The following is a 14,260-nucleotide window of genomic DNA, read 5'->3' on the forward strand; positions in this document are numbered from 1 at the left end:
CTTTATAACTCCCATCACTCCTGTGTTCCAGTGGCACTGACTAGAGCTAGATCCTAATACATAAAGTACGTTTCCATGTACATTTTCATTATACTATGACATTTTACACTTTACATTCGTTAGCTATGTAATTTTATTTCTATTTTCCCATACATAATATTATTATTTTTGTGCTTCAAGCTCAGCCTTGCTGTTTATCCGGAAGATTTCTGGTTGTCCTTCAGAAGAGTCACGCTTGACTCCAACATCTGATTTTTCACCGGATAAACAAGCTGTAACTAATCGTGTCTTTTATAGACAATTATATCCCCGTTTATACGTCTTTGCTAGAAGGATTCTCCAGCTCGTATTTGATGGCCCAACCTCTCCGGGTAGTGAATTCCACACTTTTATTGTTCTTGCTGTTGCTGCTTTAGGTGGAAATCCCTTTGTTTCAGTCAGAATGGGTGCTATTAATGGACATGAAGAGAGTAGCTGGTGTTGTCGCAGTACATATTTTTATAATGATATCATTTCCCTTCTAACACACCTTTTTTAGTGTAAACAAATACAAGTTTTCTAGATTTTCTCCATTCCCCTTATTAGTTTTGTGCCCCTCACCTGCAGTTTTTAAGGACCATAATGTCCTTTTTAAGAATAAGTGCCCCAAAATGCACTGTTTATTTATGGTGGGGTCTTACCAGTGACAAAAATTATATTTTCCTTACACAATACCCTTTTTATATGTGACATCATACTAGCGATCGCAGCAGCTGACTGACATTGAACACCGTTGTGTACAATTATTCCCAAGTCCTTCGCATTTAGTGATTTCCTAATACATCACTATTTAAGGTATCATTTGTTCCAATAACACCATTAATTCATTTTCTCAAAATGCATACTTTGCGTTGTTTACATTAAACCTCATTGGCTTTTTGGCAACCCAGTCCTCCAATATGGCCAAATCTCAAAGCAACATCTTATTCAGACTGTATTATTTTACCTAATGATGCGTTGCTGTCAGTACCCATTCCAATATCATTCATAAAGATATAACTGTGTGCCGAGGATAGATCCCTGAGGAACGCCACTTGCCGCTTTTGTCCGGTTGGACTCTTTGAACCGAAGCCACTTGTACAGTAACAGTTAGTTGCACCATCATATTCCGCAGCGCAGTACCACGGGTAAACAGGACATAACACGTGGGATATAATGGAAGAATTTCTTTTACAGAAACAAGGGAGGGCCCTGCTCAAATGAGCTTACAATCTAGAATGTAATTAAGTCAGTCTGACACGATCTGGCCTTCATAAAACTGTGTTGACTCGAATTAATGATGTTATTGGACAAATTGTATTCTTGAATGTTATCTCTTTACAAGCTTTCAGATTTTCCCACCACGTATGTCAGGCTCACAGGTCTGTAATTACCTGGCTAGGGGTTTGATCCGTTGTTGAATATTGGCACCACTTCTGTTTTACTTGAGTTTTTAGAGAGAATACTTGAAGATCAAAATCAATCGTCTGGCAATTTCTTAGCTATATTTAATGTATTAAAAAAGTTTTGAGGGTTTATTCTACTGTCATTGGCTATCAGTTTCTCATAGTCTACTTTAGGCATTCTAATTGCCCCTTGGACATTTTTGTTAGCTTCTTTGTATTTTATAAATGCTGCCGATCCCTTTCATTTCCAAGATTTACAATTCATTCTCTTTTTTTTCTTATTTCCTAACTGTTCTGTTACGCCACGTTGGTTTTTATTTGCTCCGTTTCTATTTGTTACCCAAAGGGTCATGCTAGTTTGGGTATTAAAGGTGAATATTAGTTTGAAAATGTTCAACTTCATTGAAGTTCCCATTAACCTGTTGAAGTTGCCCTTCCAAAAATGCAACATACGAAGGTGGAGAGTCTACTAGTTTGCTTTTGTGAAATGATGTAGAGCCCTGCGCGGGACTGTTTTCTTAATCCTGCTCCCGCTGAATTTCTGACCATTACCGCCCGCTCCCGCAACGTGCATGTTCCACTCCCGCAACATGTTTCCATGCAAACATCCCGCAAACATCATTGACAAACATTCATTCCCTCATTCACTCGATCATATTAACTCCCCCACCCTCTTACCTGAACTGCAGATTTCCGGTGCACTCCCGCAAGGCTGCCTTCGCCCAGGGGAAGCAGGAACGGAGCAGAGTCGTGTGACGTAAATTCAACCGACCGCGGGGTTCCTGGGCGGACCAAGAGAAGAGACGCTGTGTGCGAGCAACGCGAAGGCAGCCTTGCGGGAGTGCACAGGATTACTGGGACCCGCAGGTACATTGTCTGACCACCTGCTCCCACCCGCAACACCCGAAAAAACCGGCAAGTTTTTGGACGGGACCTGAATCCCGATGCAATCCTCTACCCTGATGCTTCCTTACTTGAATATTTGACAAAAGCTCTAAATTGTTAGTTATCACCAGGTCCAAATAGACATCCTAGTTTGTATCTCCTCTAATTGCGACACAAAGTAAAATAAAATATAAAAATAATTGTGATTTCTTTTTCAGAATGAATGTAGGGGTTGCTCATAGCGAGGTGAACCCCAACACCCGTGTACTAAACAGTCGGGGAATATGGCTGGCCTACATTATCCTGGTGGCCTTCCTACATATCATCCTCCTGAGTTTTCCATTTTTTAGTGTTCCTGTTGTGTGGACCCTGACGAATGTAATCCATAATCTGGTAAGTGATGTGTATGGGGTACTACTATCGCCAAGTTAATATTCACACGGAGCTGAGAACAAAATAAATTATACATTAAACCCAGAATGAATACTTCATGGGATACTCCAGCCTTTAAGGGTCCACCTTTAACCCCTAAATGACAAGGCTGTTTCTTTGTCACAGTACACTTTGGGACAATGGCTCTTTTAACATTTTTCAGTGTTGCTGTTTAGCTGTAATTTTCTTGTTTTTTTTTCCAGGACATGCAGGGCTTTCTTTAGAGACCATTATTTTTATCACATCATCTAATTTACTATAAAAGAAAATATGATATTGAGGCATGTTGGCAACACTGAGAATTATGCTTAGGAAGCGATGGCTGATCGCTTCCTAAGCACTGTTTTAGCCAGCCGCCATCTTTGATGATCGGTTTGGCGGTGGCCATTTTTTTTTCTTCAGGGGAGGGCTTTCCTCCCATGGTCCACGGCGAGCCTCATTCAGCAAAGCTGCCGGTCGCGGCGAAAGCTCCGCTGGTATGCAGGTATTAAACAGCAGCCTGTCTATGTACAGGCTCTGTCACCAATGCAGTGCATCGTGACGCCGTACATGTACGGGCTTTGTCGCGAAGGGGTTAAATTATAATTTTCTCCACCTTGCAAATGTATGGAGGGATGTATTCAGTCCAGCGCATTCATTGGTGGGGCCGTATGGGACACTCTACTTTAATTCAAGTATTACAGATGAAATCATAAAGACCATGTAGTTTTTTTGTCACCATAAATATTTTATTCCCCTGAAGATTGATAAATTTAGACATTTAACATGTACAGGACAGCCAAATACAGCTTTTCCTCTGTTGTGGATATGGGAAAGGAACGTTCTCTGTGGCGTATGTGCTTACCTGGGGCAGAAGTCACGTGCCACCGCTCATGCACACACACTTGTTTTCCTTCAGATTATGTATCTGTTCCTGCACACGGTGAAAGGTACACCTTTCGAGACTCCTGACCAGGGTAAGGCAAGACTCCTGACTCATTGGGAGCAGATGGACTATGGCCTCCAGTTTACCTCATCGCGGAAGTTCCTCACTATAACGCCTATAGTTCTGTAAGTCTTATTTTGTACGCAGCTGTTTTAATAGCAAGTAAAACTAGATTGTAAAAATGTTGCAACATCTCAGGAGTGCGAGACGTACTACCTTCAAAGCTAGTCTTTTTCTCTTTTGTACTAAACAATACTGTGCAATTTCTTAAAGGTCATTATACGTCTTTAAGGTACACCGCTGTCTGAACTAATAATGTTACAGAGCCGTTCTAGAGATCCCACGTGATGCAAAGCCTGCAGAGGTTTTATTGGGCTCACTTAATGGTCTCCTACTTTTCATAAACTATAGCTTAAAAATACGGCAGATGTATTAATGCATGATACTGTATATGCAGTTTGTGTCTGTTACCTGAATGTGTCATATATATATATATATATATTAATCATTAATCTTTTTTTTCTTTTTATCAGATATCTTCTTGCCAGTTTTTATACAAAGTATGACGCTGTCCATTTCTTCATAAATACAACGTCGCTACTCAGTGTTCTCCTTCCCAAGCTCCCGCAATTTCATGGTGTCAGGATATTTGGAATAAACAAGTACTAAAGAACGCTGTATATCTCCTCTACAACATCGTATGTTTTGGGACAATGAGAACATCTGTCTGCTGCCAACGGCTCCTTTTAAAATTGATGCTCTGCAGAGGACTGATTGGCAGAAATTAACAGGCCATATCTCACAACCATTCAACCACCTAAAAGCATCCAGTTCTCCTTGGCACCAAAGATTTAGTAGGGAAACGTCTTAATGTACCCCTCTGAAGTAAAGGAGGATGGTGGATCAGAGTCTTCTAAACATCACGTAATGAGTTATGCACTGTATCCCGGCATGGAAATTGCATTCTGCCATTACAGCTCCCCATCACATGTGGACCACGACATTTGCCTTTAAACCCCCCCCCCTAGTCAAACAGGATGACCAAGTTCATTTTTGTACACCAGTGTCTGTACTAAATGAAGTACTTTGGTAAACAAACAGTGTATTGTCGTAAGATGATGTAAACCATTTCACAGCAGTAATTATCATCAGGCCAGCCGTGCTGTGTGTCTCTTCTGCAACATGTATTAACCAATCTAACTTTCATTGTCCTTGCTTAGTTAAATCAACATTATGGCTTTGAAGAAATAAACTATACAGTGTGATTTCAGCCCTCACGTGGACTGGCACTACATAGTTTCATTTTCTCTAAGCTATTTTACAAAAAATATTTCCGAACTTAATCTTTTTAAGCTATACGTTGAGGTTACTAATAAGGTTTATGTTGGCTTAACCAACGTGTTGACGCTTGCTGCTGTATGAGATCGTGGTGCATTCACAACACACTGTCACACATAAGCGGTCATCTGAAAACATGAAATGAATGCATAACACCGAAACATGCGATGTTTCTAATCGACCAATGTATGCCATCATTAAGCATATCAGCAGCATCATTTCCTCCTGTTTGTGGTATTATTTTAGGACTAATAGTACATGGATTTACTGGGTGGCGGTTGTGATATAGTTAACAAATTCAACTTTTGGTAAGGGTATTAATGAAGTCACTTGCAGGCATATAGGTTTTAAAAATGGAATTTGTTTTATATTTCACAGCAAGCTTTACTCGCAGAAAACTTAAATGATCCAAGATTTTAAACCCTTGAACTGGAGGTGATAATACATGAGCAGTACATCATTCTCCAAGCGGCCAACTTCCTTAGTTTTTCTTATTAATCTAATAAAATTCCCAGCCAAGGGGAGCATCTGTCCGTTTTGTAGGCCCTATAGATATTTTCTATGACTTCATCAACACGATTAAAAGGATGTTAGCGGCTGAATCGCTCAGCGAGGTTGATGTAAGAGAGGACATCGGGGACAAAGAGCTGGGCAAAGGAGTGCCTTATGGAATAATAAAAAGCTGATCATCTGTTCATCGTGACCTGTGAAGGAGTAATATTTGCCAGTATACGCATTTTGTGCTGCAAGGATCACACGTCTTTGCATGTGGTGTGAATGTTTTGTGTGTTCCAAAATGATTTAAATATATTCATAAGGCATTGTGAAGTATGTGTGTCATTTAAAAGCTATTGTTTCCTGTGATCCGTGACAGTATATATGTGGAGAATGACTAGGTATTCAAATAAAGGGAACGAGCTCAGTGCATACTTTTCTCTTTTGATTATTTAATGATCACTCATTATGGACTGTATATCCCCTCATAACACCCTGTCCGGTTTGTGAAGCATACAGAGATATGTTGTCAGTACTAAATAATCTAATTGGTATAAAGCTCTGAATTTCTTTATGAAGGTACAAACCATGCAAAAAATCCTCATCCACACAGATTCTCCAAAAAAAGAAAAGACAGGTTAGTAATGTTTAGTGACTTTAAGCCTAAAGGGACAGCCAGCGTGTTTTTAGCTGCGTGCTTGCTGTAAGTATTCACGGTGTTCCTTTCCCGCATGAAAATCCTTGTGCGTTTGCCCCAAATCTCCCAGCTCACGGTAAACTTACTGCCACTCGGCTACAGTTCTGGCACGGTAACCACAGCGGGCTGATTCAACGGGATCACTTTCCTGCTTCAAACAGCCAATCAGTGGCAAGAATTGTCAGAACACAGGAGGGCTGCAGCTTCCAGCTCAGGTAAAGTTTTTGTTCTTTTCATTTTGAAGTATGCATATTAGAGTCCTTTTATATGCATCATTCTTTAGTGGTGGTGTCGGGCACGTTAAACTGTCCCTTTAAACAGAAAATTCTTGGAGATAGAGCACCACTACATACCCAGAAGGAGTTGGCAAAACTCAAATCATTGGTAATGGTGCATATCAATGTAGATGAGGACATCATCAGTGTCTTGGATGTTCAATTTTGTAACTAGGAATTAAAACTCCCCGCAGTTACAAACTGCACAGCCCGTGGGATGTTGTTACAACTCCCCAGGTATCTCTGGACGTGTACATTTCTAGACTGCTTCACCAGCACCACCAGAAAAGCAGGTTTTAGGCTACACCAACACACAGGCAACCCTTCATTCACTGATGCACCTCCACGTGTAAGGATATCAACAGACATAACATTAGACGTTCCATTATAAAATATGGAAAAGGCTCTCCGCAATCAAACCTGTATTTCTCTTTTTGGAAGCATCTCACAGAGTAAGAATAGTTACTCTCGTGTGGTCCGAGGAAACACTGTGCCGATTACATGACGAAGATGCCTTCTGCACCGGTTTCCTCTTTGTCTGAGAACGATCTCGTTTATTTCCGGACACCGCTAGCTTTCACAGGGCGGTTGTGTGTGTTATGACTAAATTGTTGTCAGGATGATCTGCTCGCATTACACACAAACACAGAGATACGCTACAATCCTCTCTCCTTATTTTCAATAAATAACATTGTCTTTTCATGTACTCTTCACACATACTGTGCCTAGAAATACTCAGATAATGAGTATGAAAACAGTAAGCTGTTTAAACATGCCATTCCAAAAACAAAGAAATGCACCAAGTCATGACATTTTAGAGCATAAAATGTTTAATTAAACAAAATGTGATACAAGGCTATTTTAACTGCTCAGTCCTGAGGCTCATACTTAAAGCCATCGTTCTCAGATGTGTAAGCAATAGTAATATCTTGCAACTCATTTGATATTGGAAAAATTATTATTTAACTTTCAGTTGGCACCCAGCAGCATGAAGAATGTATTTTTCCGCTGGCCCACAGAAAGCCCCAGTTTGACCAGCTCTGAACAATCCAAAACCATGGGCCCCAGGGCTGAAAGGTATCATAAAAGTAGACTTGTATAAATCAAGAAATATAAAATATTCAGAAAGGAAATATATATTGGTAAAACTGATTGTCCTACACACTGTTCCTGACAAAATGTACTGTTGGATTTAGAACCGATTGGTCAACTTCTGAACAATATTGTCAAGCTGGCCACGAGGCTGGAGACTCCCTCAAATACTGTCACAAAAAAGCTTGGGACGGCTTTGACACGTGCGTTGCTTGAGTACGCACTGGAACATACATCAGGCTGGACAGTTAGCAGTACTGAAAAAGTTTAAAATCGATAACCCAGAGCACTTTGATAAAACAGGACAGACATCAGAGGTTCCAGTGAACTGCAGCATTGAACTGGCAGAGGTCAGCAGAGATGTTAAAACAGTATAGCAAAGATCCTGCATATGAATCCTGAGGCATATTGTATTCCACGTCCATGGTCATTTAGAGAGAGAGAAAAAAAGTCCTTACTGTAGGCGACCTATTAACCTGTAGACCCTGCTCCCAATGACGATGGACAAGAAAACAGTGGCCAACCACAATTTTATAATCTGATTAAATTAGCATGAGTTGCACCCTGTAAAATTGGGAAATAATGTTATGAGAACACAAACTGAAAGCGAAACTATAATACATTTCTCTTTTAAAAATATCACATAAATATGGAGAAAGCCAGGAGCATCAAAAGAAAAACTGCAAAGAAAGGGAATGCTGATGGGCTGATAAGGAAACATGCCTGTTCTGACACAGACATTGCCTCACATTATGTGCTTGGGCAAAAAGGCCAGCTTCTTTCACCTTAATTCTGTGACCAATGATATCCATTAAAGAAAAAGCAGGATATAAACGTAGTGTAGAGACAGTCGCACTCTAGCTGGAAACCCACAAGCAGCACAAGCCCACAACAAATGATCGATGTGTCCATGTAGAAGTTCATTTTACATTCAAGGTTGTATCTGATCCCCTGCTGGGATGGTTGGTGGTCAGATCTCATGCATAAACTTGTTTGTTTTTTTTCAGATCCAGAAAAGGTGTACATCTTTGGTATGAAGAGATTATAAGGACTATATAGAAAGCAAGGAAATATTCTCCTTTTCACGTTATAGGGGTTTAGATTGAAACTTTGCTGGTCCCTCACAGAAGCAAGGTGTATCGCAAATAAAAGAAGACTGGCTCAGCCAGTTGTTTTTTTTTTAAGCCCTTGGCAGCTTAGTCCAACCTTTTGCAATCTGATTTGAAACAAGTGAAGGAGGGGAGGGTAGAAGAAAAAAACTGCAGAGATTTGATTAATGAGCCCTGGTCGATCAGAATGCAGGCTGCAGGAGTGACATCCGTAGCTCATCCACTTGCCACTCACTGGATTAAAGCCAACGTCCTGGTTCATCTCTGCAGCGGACGTCTGACTTTCTTCTTACGTTTGGATTTTGTGTCACTTCTGGGAGCACTCTCTGGTTTAGGTGGTCCAGAGGGGGATTGTGCTCCCTGTGGGGGCTGCTGTGAAGTGTTGAAAATATCTCTGTTGGGCATCTGACCTGGAGACCCTTGGAATATTCTGTTCAAGATGTTTTGCAGATCAGCAACAGAGGTCGGACTGCTTTCTGAGGGAGCCCTGGAGCAGAGTAATAAAAAGTTTTTACAGCCTCGCAGAGATCAAATTCTTATTCTCAAACTGAGTTTGCAATACAGTTTCTCCTCCCAGAAGTGCTGCCAGACATAACTGCATAACAATGAGAAATTGCCCCACATTAACTATTCATTTTACAGGGCCAATTCAGCACTTGTTGAAGATGAAGCTCACTTAGACCCTTTTTAATGCCTAGTCCAACTCAGAGTTATAATGTCCAACTTACCTGCAAATTCCCTCTTTAGTGAATTCAACACTAATTTACCGATAATTTCTAGCGCTGCACAACCCTGCCGATAATTCCATTGAAAAGTATTACAAACCAATAATTGCTCTTGTAGCTAATATTGATTGTATTGAAAACAAAAATACTGACATCTGACAATCTGTCAAGCAAATCCTGGAATACAATTCAAATACTGAAAATGTCATTCTCAAAGCAGCGCTGTACCATATATGCATAAATAACTTGCACATGCCAACGTCCTGATGAGCATTACGATACATGATACTTCTACTTAAGTGTGAGCAGCCATAATGCTATGATGGGGAGAGGTCAACTTTCATAAAACTCAGTTTTGGGAGACATCACATTCTCATATTTCTACCAGTCCAACTGATTTTGGAGTGAATAAGCAAAGATTATTTGGTTATTCACTCCATATTGGTCTACGGGAATTGAGTTTACGTGTCACAAGCCAGAGGTTATGGGGCTAAATAAACTTAACATAGAAATATTTAAAAGATTCCTTGTGGCTTTGTTTTTAAAAAAAAAAAAAAATTTGTCTTTTGTTCACATTATATAGTATGAGATTGTCTATCCAAACCTTCGTCGTGCTGGGTTGGTGGGATTCCTTGAGCCAAACGAGATGTGATAAGGGACACGGTGAGTATCTGGTGAAATTCCAACTCGCTGGCATCCTGCCCATTCTACAGAAAAGTGTAAAATAAGAGAAAAAAGCATAGCTCTTGAGGCATTTCTTAAATTTCCAATATCATCTTAATGTCAGATACAAACAGCATAAAATCTATTTAAGACAACATCCCACACCGCTTGCAGGCTTTCTGTGGTGTTAATGACTTTGGGCTAGACTCACAGGCTACATGACTGGTAACAGCTGTCCTCACACTAAAAGAAGCTGCGTTCCCATCACTCTCTCCTAATTTCATTTATTGATTTCAATGTCTCACTGCACTTCCTTACCCGTTATGTCAAAGACTTTCCCTTGCATCATGGCAAAGTATGTTATTTTCAGTCCAAGCATACTGGATTCTGCCCAAAAGTCTCCCTCCTCTGCTGGGTGCATCTTTCCACAGTCTGCGCAGTAACGTGCATTTGCAGGATCCCGGTCCATTTCAAATCTCCTATCGATGACAGTGGGATTGTTTAGCCAGATATAGTGTTCCAGACTCAAAGGGCCTTTATAATGCAGGCCTGTCACTTCCAGATCAAAACTGAGCACACAAGGGGCATTAATATTTATATATATATATATATATATATATATATATATATATATATATATATATATATATATATACTACACACACACAGTTTACCCATTGTATAGCACAGCAGAGTATGCTAGTATAAATTAAACATTTAAATGAAAATCTTTACTTAATGTTGACTTTAAAAAGGGAATTTTGTAAAGAACCTTAAGGATAAAGACAAATTTATTGAGGCAGCTTGCTTCACTTGTGTTTATTTTTAGTCCTGTTTGAAATGCACACCCCTGTCACACATACAAATCTCTTGTCTCATTTTATACTTGAACACCTGTTCATACCTTACATTTAATCTTCTGCTGTCAACACATGTACATGGGCTGACAATTAGCTGCAAAATACTCTTCAGCCTTGAGTCTTGTGGGAGAAGTTGGGGGATGGGGGACAAAAGCGCAAATAAAATTACCTGTAATTTTAGCCTTGTAACCTTAAATATGACTTGCAAGCCTCCCATAACTAATGGCATTTACATTTTAAAATAACAGAATATCAAATATCAAGAGCTGCTCATCAATCAGGCCAAAACTATTAATGACATGTTACTATCAGAAAAAAGAAATCCTTGGGACTTTGGTTAGTGGGGTCTGAACCCAGGAGGTCTGTCTCCTGGTGACCACGCCGTACCTGTGTTTTCCCTGACACTTGCTACACATCATGCTGTTCATAGCCTCTTTCAGGTCATCCTGCAGTTTAGTGAGGAACTCATTCATTGACTTGGCAAGCTCACTTTCCGACATCTTTTTCCTGCAAGGATAAAAAAATAACGACAATAACAATATGAACCTCAAGATTGTAAGCTTGAGAGCCGGGCTCTCTCCACCTAATGTATCAGTTTGTCTTAGTCTGTCAATTCTCGTCTTGTCACACCCCTTGAATATATGTATTGCAAGAACCGCCACGTAAAGTGTTGGCGCTATATAAATAAAAGATAATAAACAACACTGTGGAAGCTTCTTCTAGAAGTTCAACAAGAATAAATGTTGCCTATGCACCTGGGAAAAAAAATATTGGTTCATATGAAAAAAGTTCAAAAACTTCTGGTGGCATTTTAACAGCTTTATCCTAGATTTGCTGCTTTTGGGACTAATCTTTACTTAAACTCCATAAAACTCTTTTACTCACATTTCATATTCCTTGCGTTTCTCAGGGTTGCTCACGGTGTCCCATGCTGCACGTAATACCTTGAATGCTTCTTCAGCTCGAGGGTGGTTATTCTTGTCGGGATGAACCTATCAAGATTTAGAAAAACTGTTCTCTTTTGCTCTTTATACAATTTTCTGTGGTGTGACAGAACACATGATATTTTGAAACGGCACTAATAGTTTTTCACTATAATTTGTATAATGTTCTTAGCAAACATTTTAATTAGCAGTTTAAAGAACATATCAAGGCATTCATTCACATAGCTGAACTTCTATTACTTCTATAGCTCAGGTGTTGTGACAGTTAGTGAAGTAAAGGCATATTCTTGCCATTCTTCTCCCTCTCTTTAATTTTCCCCATCAACATTAGTTCTGTCATCACATTTCCTCGTTACAGTCAACATAAAAACTCTTCATTCCCCACAAGCTTCCATTAACATCCCATTTTAACTTCAGTTTCACTTGAGTACCCCGTTCATGGCCCGTATTTGATGTCGGCTAATATTCTACAGATTACATTTAATTTACCGTTATGTTCAATTTTACCCAATGTCGTGAATCGCAACCTTACAGGTTTGAGGGTCAGGATTTTTTCCTCGTGGGAGGTAGGCCTATTTTTAACGTTTTGCTAGTTTAAGGTATTTATGCAGTTTACACTTTACCTAGAGAAATCTATGTATTTTTCAGGTCTGGTTAAGCTGCTCATAGATACGTTAAGGGAAACCGTGCATCCGATCATGATCATCCATAATGGTATAACTCCCCCCTCCAAAAAATAAAATCAATCCCTATTTTCCCATATATGCCAAACCAAAGACTTTCCACAATAACTTGTGGGACTAGTGACACCACTTCTACTTTGTCTGCATGATCCAATGGACCTGCTAGAGAACAAATTTGCAAATAGACAGAAAATCTCTCACTTACTAATACAGCCAGCTGACGATATGCTTTCTTGAGCTCTGTGTCCGATGCGTTCACATCTACACCCAAGACCTGAAATGGATTTAACTCCTCCTCCGGGATGTCAGCCAGAGTCAAGAGTCGTTCTACTTCCTCTCCAGGCTGAGAACGGCCTGAGTTTGGAAATCCTGCTGAACTCCACGAGGGTTCTTTGCGTGTCCTAAACTTCCACAATCTTGATTTCCATCTCCCAAGCTGGCTGAACAAACGACTAAAGGTCCTGTTTTGTGTTAAGGCCCAAATTCTATGCAACTGTATAGAGATCCATAGTGAGGTGCCAGAGTCCTTCGCCCGACGATATGTCCACAAACCAAAAGTCTGTAGCTGAATTTTCAAAAGATTAAGGTCACGAGCTGGCAGCAGCACCTTGGTGTAAAGAAGCATGCCTAGCATCTCTACATACTTTCCAATCAACCGCACAAAATCAATAATTAACTGGACACAAGAAGTTGAGAGAAGGATCAAGGGCTGAGGTACCAGAGTCTTCAGCTGGTGTCTGCCCTCACCACGGTTTTTCTTTCTACTCAATTTGTGCTTGCCACTAGAGTGCTGTGGTTGTCGGCCATCCCTTCTCAATTCCCCTCTTAGGTTAGGACGGGCTTTTCCTCTACGACCCCCCTTCCTTCCACTTGCTCCCTTCCAAGAATCATCATCAGCTTCCATTTGCTTTCCATTTTCTCCATCTTCCTCTCTTTCCTCATCCAATGGACGCTGCAGGTAGGGAGAGAAATGGTGGCAGCCTCGTCTACAAGTATGATCACCAATGTCTGAGTATGTGCCACCAGACGGGTCTGTGTTAGTAGTGCATCCACAGTCAAGCTCAAAGGGGGATGGTGGTCCATGGCTTGCAGTGTCTGGCATTGGCTGATGGTCAAAAGATCTCATTCAAATCAGGTGCTAGAATATTTCCAGCTTTCTCTTCAGTAAGGAACTCCTTAGTCCATATATCCTCCAAACTGTTCAGGTGTTAGTTCTCCTTCACTTCTGTTTAAATGAGGGAAGCAACTGTGTTTATCCACAAATGAAGCTTGACTCTCAACCCACCCTGGTGGCAGTTCTAATATCCCTGTGCCATTCTGTTCTGAATAAAGTCTTACATTCTTTTTTTTGAAGAGGCAATTTCCTTGCATAGATACACGTGTCCCCCTTTTTTCTTGTATCTCTTCTGTGCAAGGCTGGACTGGGGAGGCATTCCTACCATTTCCCATTTCCTATACCTCCCTCTAGTTGTTTTTCCATCATTTGTTACCCCCAGGGGGGCAGGAGGCAGATGTTAAGTTATTGCATTCATCGTGTCTTCTTTGGTCTGCAAAACATAAAAAATTTAAACATATTGCTGAACCTTTCATACGCTTTTTTTTTTTTATTTAAGAAAGAGTGCCGCCAGGACTTGAATGTCTATTTCCCACCTTAAGACATGAGAGGGATAACAAAATCTTAGTAAAAAGAATGAAAATAGAATAAAAACACTA

The 14,260-nt window shown here is 40.3% G+C and overlaps 2 protein-coding genes across 2 annotated transcripts in view; one reads left to right on the forward strand and one right to left on the reverse strand.

Annotated features, from left to right (window-relative positions):
• Window positions 1–4,335, forward strand: part of LOC149277374 (ORM1-like protein 2) — an 8,329-nt gene extending 3,994 nt beyond the window's left edge. The window contains exons 2-4 of the mRNA XM_089502963.1: window positions 2,528–2,702; window positions 3,640–3,791; window positions 4,200–4,335. Coding sequence (XP_089359089.1) covers window positions 2,529–2,702; window positions 3,640–3,791; window positions 4,200–4,335 — 462 coding nt within the window. The 5' untranslated portion in view covers window position 2,528. The remainder of the gene's footprint in view (window positions 1–2,527; window positions 2,703–3,639; window positions 3,792–4,199) is intronic.
• Window positions 4,336–8,930: 4,595 nt separating this feature from the next.
• Window positions 8,931–13,649, reverse strand: LOC149277375 (dnaJ homolog subfamily C member 14-like). Its single transcript, XM_089502970.1, has 6 exons — window positions 12,753–13,649; window positions 11,806–11,912; window positions 11,308–11,427; window positions 10,379–10,539; window positions 10,002–10,104; window positions 8,931–9,159 (listed from the first exon to the last, which is right to left on the reverse strand). Exons 1-6 carry the CDS (start codon window positions 13,647–13,649, stop codon window positions 8,931–8,933), a joined length of 1,617 nt encoding a protein of 538 aa, XP_089359096.1.
• Between the last annotated feature and the right edge of the window lie 611 nt (window positions 13,650–14,260).

Source organism: Sceloporus occidentalis, unplaced genomic scaffold, assembly GCF_023333645.1.
Source record: "Sceloporus occidentalis isolate IW3139 unplaced genomic scaffold, rSceOcc1.0.p SCAF_215, whole genome shotgun sequence".
Classification (NCBI taxonomy): domain Eukaryota; kingdom Metazoa; phylum Chordata; class Lepidosauria; order Squamata; family Phrynosomatidae; genus Sceloporus; species Sceloporus occidentalis.

What these genes read in the sequence shown, in the direction of transcription:
- LOC149277375 (XM_089502970.1), bottom strand. Translation starts at nt 13,649, where the DNA reads ATGCCAGACACTGCAAGCCATGGACCACCATCCCCCTTTGAGCTTGAC. An exon ending in ATCGTCAGCTGGCTGTATTA is followed by an intron (nt 11,913 to 12,752) that starts GTAAGTGAGAGA and finishes AAATCTTGATAG; the next exon opens with GTTCATCCCGACAAGAATAA. An exon ending in GAAAGTCTTTGACATAACGG is followed by an intron (nt 10,105 to 10,378) that starts GTAAGGAAGTGC and finishes ACTTTTCTGTAG; the next exon opens with AATGGGCAGGATGCCAGCGA.